The following is a 7,662-nucleotide window of genomic DNA, read 5'->3' on the forward strand; positions in this document are numbered from 1 at the left end:
GTCCAAAGATGTGCAGGTCAGGTGAATTGGCCATACTAAATTGCCCGTAGTGTTAGGTAAGGGGTAAATGTAGGGGTATGGGTGGGTTGCACTTTGGCGGGTCGGTGTGGACTTGTTGGGCCGAAGGGCCTGTTTCCACACTGTAATGTCATCTAAAAAAAATAATCTAAATGCAATTTTGGAGGGGGGGTCCAACCATAACATAAAATATTGGCATTGATTATCTGAATTTCATGTTGATAATTCCTGGTTGTTAATATAAATGTGTGAGTTTTCTTCATATTTATTCATAGGATGTGGACATCACTGGCTGGACCAGCACTCATTGCCATTGCCAGGCAGTGATAGCTGAATAGTCAGTGGAGAAGGAACAAGAGTGGATGGAAAAAAAAATCAAGAAGACCTATGAGTGGGGGATGATACATTAACAGTTACAAATAAGGGACAAGACTAGGCCACTCAACCCTTCCAGCCTGTTCCGCCATTCAATGAGATCATGGCAGGTCTGATTTTAACCTCAACTCTACATTCCTGCATACCCCCAACAACCTTCTATCCCCATAGTCACCAAAAACCTACCAATGCCTTAAAAAAACTAAAAGATTCTGCATAAACAAACAGAATGACCAGAGAGTTTTTTTTTAACCAAACAGTGAATCTGTTGGGCCACATTAGAAAGTAGCACACTGTCGGTGTGCTATCCTTCAGGTTAAAGCCTGGCCGCGCTAAGTCTCACATTGGACGCAGGTATTTATTTCACCTGTCACCTCAGTCAGCGGAAGGATATTGGATGTGGCGCTCGGCGGTTCGGCGTAGAATGATGCGGCCTGTTGCTGCGCGACGGGAAGTTGCAAATGTGAAACTTCGGCATGAGGCTGAACTGAGTGGAGAGGAGAGGGAGGGAAAAGGTTGCAGTGGCCGGAGTGGGGGTTTTGGCAGGAGGAGGAGAACAGGGGACAGTGAGCTGCAAGTGAATCCTTTTCTTCCTGTGCTATTTCTCTCAGATTGATTCGTGCTGTTACAGTTCTTGGTTTAATTTGACTTTAAAAATAACCCTCTTGTTTAAACTCTTTCAGCCCTCCCACTCTCAGTGATTTAAAAATAATAGCGAAGGTCTCGGTCTTAATTCACCTGTTCTCAGAGTGGAAATGCAGAGCCCGGGCGGAGCACACAGTGTAAGTGCTAGTCAAGAAACCCTGAACTGACAGTGGGGTGAATGCTGCCCCTTGAGTATTCAGTAACGTTTCCACCTTTTCCATCATTCTTCCACAGGACGATTCTGACGAAGCAGTGGACGACCTTCTCGACAGTGACGCCCCTACAGTCGATGGGGACCTTGTAAGCCGGGTCAGTGACACGGAAGAGAGGACACCAGAGCCTGATCTGAGCGAAGTCGCCAGCTCGGAAGAGTTCGGCCAAACTGCCCAGCCAAGCAGCACAGAGCTCAGCATGGCGTTGGCGGAGACTCAGGGCAGCTCCTATGACAAGAAGCACCCTGTTGCCTCGCCTCTCCTTGTCAAATTCACTGTGACCCTGACGCTGGCCATTCCGGACGGTAAGGTGACTCAAAGTCACTTAAACAGGGAGAATACTTCAATATCAATCGCAATTTAAAACACGTTTACTGTTGATCGCTTATCGGCGTAAAATATCAAAAAAAGTTACTTATTAAAACTTTTTTTTGTAATTCATATATTTACAGTCATTTAGAATTTTTGAAAAAGTTGAGTGGGAGTAATCTGGCTGCAAAAATCAGGGACTCCCAAATTCACCTGCAGTGACTTTTCATTTCCGCTCTGTTATTAGAGCTCCAGCTTTATGTCTGAAAGCAAATTGTTTTAATAGTTTGTAGTTGGAAAAACTTTTTGACCTGATTAAGAATTAGATGACAGAATCACATAATTCATATCTGTTTTCTGAAAATGTCACGGTTTGGTTATGATCTTATTGTGATTCACAGCTCCTTCATATGTCTGCTTTGTTCAAAATGCCAGTACTCCCTTATCCTGTTGAATCTTTTAATTTTAATGGGAGGCAATGTTACAGAAAGGATAAAAATAACTAGAAGTTACCATTGTTGTTGTTAGTAAACAAATATTTAAATAAAGTCCTCTTTCTGCTATTTTAATGAAGGCATCTTATAATAGCAAAACAGATTTTGCTAATGTTGCCAACTATATCTCTTCAGAGTGCAAAATAAACATCCGATGAAAACAAGCACAAATGCACATCCATGTCACAGTGCAGCAGACAGAATTATTGGTTATGCTGTAATTTGAAAAACAAAAATGGACCAAATTTAGCACTGACTTGTGATGACTGCTAAATTTATAGTTTTATTTTATATCTGTAGAATTGGGAGAAGGCCACAATGTTTGTATGTGAATATTTCACCATGCATCTCTAATTTCATTAGTGATAATAAAGTATTTAAATTATTTTTATTCAGACAATGACATTTGTACCATCTGAAAATGCCTTGATGTGGAGATGCTGGTATTGGACTGGTGTGGGCAAGGTCAGAAGTCACATGACACCAGGTTATAGACCAACAGGTGTATTTGAAATCACAAGCTTTCAGAGCGCTGACATCATCTGACAAAAGAGCAGCACTCCAAAAGTTTGAGACTTCAAATAAACCTTTTGGACTATGGAACGGATTGTGGAATCCCCACAGTGTGGAAACAGGCCATTTGACCCAACAAGTCCACACTGAACCTCAGAAGGGTAATTCACCCAGATCCGTTCCCCTATCCTATTACTCCACATCATTGACACCGAACAAATGCACCTAACCTACACATCCCTGAACACTATGGCCAATTCACCTAACCTACACATCTTTGGACTGTGGGAGGAAGCCGGAGCACCTTGAGGGAACCCACGCAGACACAGGGAGAATGTGCAAACTCCATACAGACAGTTGCCTGAGGCTGGAATTAAACCCAGGTCCCTGGTGCTGTGAGGCAGCAGTGCTAACCACTGAGCCATAATCTGGTGTTGTGTATCTTCTAACCTTGAAAATGCCTCTAGGGAGAAAAAAACGTAATCTGTGTGGCCTTATTTATAAATTTATCCTTTGATTTCAATTGTGTTTATGAACAGTGTGTCTATAGTTTCATCACAAGTTTTGAGAAGATTTGTAGCTCAAGTTGAAGTTCCGGATGTAGGTTTGCTCGCTGAGCTGTAAAGTTCATTTCCAGATGTTTTGTCATTCTACTGGGTAACATCTTCAGTGGGCTTTCTGGCTAAAGCACTTTTGATAATTCCTGCTTTCTATTTATATGTTTGGGTTTCTTTGGGTTGGTGATGTCATTTCCTGTTTTTCTCAGGAGGTGGTAGATGGGGTCTAACTTGATGTGTTTGTTGACAGAGTTCTGGTTGGAATGCCATGGTTCTAGGAATTCTCGTGCATGTCTCTATTTGACTAGTTCTAGGATGGACGTGTTGTCCCAGTCGAAGTGGTGTTCTTCCTTATTTGTATATAAGGATACTAGTGAGAGAGGGTCATGTTGTCTTGTGGCTAGTTGATGTTCATGTATCCTGGTGGCTAATTTTATGCCTGTTTGTCCAATGTAGTGTTGTCTGTACAGGCAACAAGCAAAACTAATGTAATTTATAAAATACCATGCAAGAACTGTAGCAAACATTACATTGGACAAACAGGCAGGAAATTAGCTACCAGGATACATGAACTAGCTACAAAACAACATGACCCTCTCTCACTAGTATCTCTTACATATAGGTAAGGAAGGACACCATTTCGACCGGACAACACATCCATCCTAGGACAAGCCAAACAGAGACACGCATGAGAACTCCGAGAAGCATGGCATTCCAACCAGAACTCGATCAAAAAACACATTGAGTTAGACCCCCATCAACCACCCCCTGAGAAAAAGAGCAAGAAATGACATCACCAACCCAAAGAAACCCAAACTTAGAAAGCAGAAATCATCAGCAGTGCTTTGCCTGGAGGCCCACTGAAGATGTTACTAGTAGGGTGATGAAACGTCTGGAAATGAACCTTCCAGCTCAACAAGCAAGCCTACATCTATAGTTTCATGAATTAGCAGCTACTATATACAAAAATCTCAGTAGCAACCATACGCGTGTCGCTAAGCTCTGTTGTGGTTTATGTTGTTTAACTTTTGATATTTGTAGCACAACATGGTTTGTGGTAGTAATTGTCTTTGGCAGCTTTTAATTTTATGGAACACATATTTCCTAGGTCTTGAGGGTGGCAGAAGGAAATCACTCAAAAAGTCCAAATCAATGAGGTCACTGGAAGCAACAAAGCCCCTCAAATATTATCACATCGAATGGACTCTTCTTCCAAATGGTGAAGTAACAAAACTAGATATAGTGACCTTTGCAACAGCTGCAAAAGCCTATGTGGGAAATGACAGCCAGGTAGGTCTTTTTTAGAAGTCAAATAAGTGTTTTCAATTCAGGAAGAATGCAAGGTGCATATGAGTGAAAGCTAGAATTCCATGTTCATTTTATCCTTCTGAAGAAGTTTGAAATCTTTTAGAAAAGATCCAAGATCTCTACACTTTACTGGCTACATGCTCATTGTCACAGCTCCTCATGCTTAATACCATTGTCAGTCCACTAACTTCTGCTGGCTGCTAGCCCTTTCTAGGTCTTTTCAATCTGTAACTCCAACTACCCAGTTCTTCTTTCCCATTTTGGTGTCATAGAGTTATACAGCATGGAAATAGATAGTTCAGTCCAACTCATCTGTGCCACCCAGATTCTAACTGATCTAGTCTTATTTGCCAACATTTGGCCCACATCCTCTAAACCCATCCTATTCATCTACCCATCCAGATGCCTTTTAAATGTTGGAATTGTACCAGCCTCCTCCTCCCACCTCTGCAACTCAATCCATACGTGCACCACCCTCTGTGTGTAAAAGATTGCTCCACAGGTCTCTCTCAAATTTTTCCCCTCTCACCTTAAACTTATGCCCTGTAGTTTTGTGGTGGGTCAGCCCATTCTTAATAATTGCTTCCTCTTGTCATAGTCTGCTACAATGTAAGACATCAGGTACTCTGTCCCTTATTAGATAATATTTATTACTTCATAACACAAGAACATAAGAAATGGGAGCAGGACTAGATCATGATGACAAGTCAAGCCGACTTTGCCATTCAGTATGATCATAAAACCATAAGAAATAGGAACATGGGTTTGGCCACATGAACCCATTCCATTATTAAATAGGAACATTCATTGGACCCACTTTCTCACCGTTTCTCCATAACGCTCGACTCCCCTAATGATCTAGAATCTATCTATCTCAGCCTTAAATATACACACAGACTCTGCCACCACAGCTCTCTGTGGCACAGAATTCCAAAGACACTCAACTCTCTGACAGAATAAATTTCTCCTTGTCTTAAATATTTCTTCCATTTTCCTGAGCCTATTCCCTTTGGTCCTTGACTGTCTCACATGGAGAAACGTCCTCCCAGCATTTATCCTGTTAAGTCCTTAAGAATCCTGTATGTTTCAATTAGATCATCTCTCATTCACCTAAACCTAAAGTGAGTAGAGTCCCCCCTTTTTCAACCTGCTCCTTACAAGGGATCATCCTCATAAACCTTCTCTGATTTGCCTCCAGTGGAATAATATCTTTCTTTAAGGGAACAAAACTGCTCATAGTACTCCAGAAGTGGTCTCACCAGTACCTTGTACAGTTACATTAAGACTTAGAGTCATAGAGATGTATAGCACGGAAACAGACCTTTCGGTCCAACTCGACCATGCTGACCAGATATCCTAAAGCAATCTAGTCCCACCTGCCAGCACCCAGCCCATTTCCCTCCAAACCCTTCCTATTCATATACCCATCCAAATGCCTTTTAAATGTTGCAATTGGACTAGCCTACACCACTTCCTCTGGCAGCTCATTCCATACACGTTCCACCCTCTGCATGAAAACGTTGCCCCTTAGGTCTCTTTTATATCTTTCCCCCCTCACCCTAAACCTGTGCCCTCCAGTTCTGGATTCCCCGACCCCAGAGAAAAGACTTTGTCTATTTATCCTATCCATGTCCCTCATAATTTTGTAAACCTCTATAAGGTCACCCCTCAGCCTCCGACGCTCCAGGGAAAACAGCCCGGGCCTATTCAATGTCTCCCTATAGCTCAAATCCTCCAACCCTGGCAACATCCTTGTAAATCATTTCTGAACCCATTCAAGTTTCACAACATCTTTCCAATAGGAAGGAGACCAGAACTACACTTAATATTCCAACAATAGCCTAATCAAGATCCTGTACAGTCGCAACATGACCTCCCAACTCCTGTACACACTATTCTGACCAATAAAGAACAAATGCCTTCTTCACTATCTCATCTACCTGTGACTCCACTTTCAAGGAGCTATGAACCTGCACTCCAAGGTCTCTTTGTTCAGCAACACTCCCTAGGACCTTATTATTTAAGTGTATAAGTCCTGCTAAGATTTGCTTTCCCAAAATGCAGCACCTCGCATTTATCTAAATTAAATTCCATCTGCCACTTCTCAGCCCATTGGCCAATCTGATGAAGATCCCGTTGTAATCTGAGGTAACATTCTTTGCTGTCCACTACACCTCAAATATCTTCTTACTCTTATACTCCAAGATCATGTTTTAACCCCACCTTCTTACCCACACTTTATATCATGATCCCTATCAGTAGAGAAAGATACAAATTGTCAAATTGAATCCCAGCTATTTCCAGCATTATGAAATATTTCCAGTTATGACCCCCCCCCCCCCCCCCCCAACTAACCACAATTAATATAGGCTTCCAGAACCCCTTTCCCACATAGATCTTCCTGTCACTGAGAAGTATACCCATCTCTCAAACAAAAACCAACAGCTTGTCCTCCCCTGCCACAAACCCTATCACCAGGGTGCTGAGCCAAGAAGCTCACAGCCACTGGTATTCAACAAATTGATATCCTTTGAAGACTTGAATAACACACTTGCTACCATGTAATCTCTAAACTGAGCAGCTGAACAGTAATCCAGATATTTCTGTACCGACTGAGCACAGGTCACCCCCTTTGATACAGTAGTCCCCCCCATACCTGTAGGGGATACATTCTAAGATCTACCGCGGATGCCTGAAACCATGGATAGTAGCGAATTGATTTATTTAAATGGGAAATTTACCTCCCTGGCAGCCTCCAGGTTCTGGAATGTTCCCTTGTAATATATTCAGGCTGCGGTAAATCATGGTAACTGGACCCACGGATGTAGCGGTCACCCTATATATCATTTGTGCGTGGCTGCACAAAAGAATTCAAAGAACCCACTCACTTAAACAGGCTGTGCATGGGGGGATCTAAGATGGCGGCGATCTGAGAAGATCACACTGCAGAGCTTCGCATCGCAGCAGGAGCAGGACGGTCCTTTAACCCACCCAACCCAGGCCATCAGGATTTCTTGGGGCGTTGGAAAGATTGTAGAGCCCCAAGAAACATTTAAAAACTGACTTACCTGTATTTTCAGCTGTCCAGAAATGCCTAAAAAGGGAGGAGGAGCATCTGAGGCTGGGCCTGCAGTTCAGCCTGCAGCAGCCTTGGAGCCAATTACTCTCCAGGACCTGGTGAACCAGCTCTCGAAATCTTGCGAGATGTTGGGGAAACAGATTGAAGAGAAG

General features: G+C 42.7%; 1 protein-coding gene across 1 annotated transcript in view; it reads left to right on the top strand.

Annotated features, from left to right (window-relative positions):
* Positions 1–807: 807 nt before the first annotated feature.
* cfap92 (cilia and flagella associated protein 92 (putative)) overlaps positions 808–7,662 on the top strand; it is a gene marked incomplete at its 3' end in the record, with an annotated part of 80,342 nt that continues 73,487 nt past the window's right edge. Inside the window, exons 1-4 of the mRNA XM_043708634.1 lie at positions 808–970; positions 1,077–1,175; positions 1,273–1,555; positions 4,232–4,413. Coding sequence (XP_043564569.1) covers positions 1,149–1,175; positions 1,273–1,555; positions 4,232–4,413 — 492 coding nt within the window. The remainder of the gene's footprint in view (positions 971–1,076; positions 1,176–1,272; positions 1,556–4,231; positions 4,414–7,662) is intronic.

This window comes from Chiloscyllium plagiosum, chromosome 18 (genome assembly GCF_004010195.1).
Source record: "Chiloscyllium plagiosum isolate BGI_BamShark_2017 chromosome 18, ASM401019v2, whole genome shotgun sequence".
In the NCBI taxonomy this organism is placed as follows: domain Eukaryota; kingdom Metazoa; phylum Chordata; class Chondrichthyes; order Orectolobiformes; family Hemiscylliidae; genus Chiloscyllium; species Chiloscyllium plagiosum.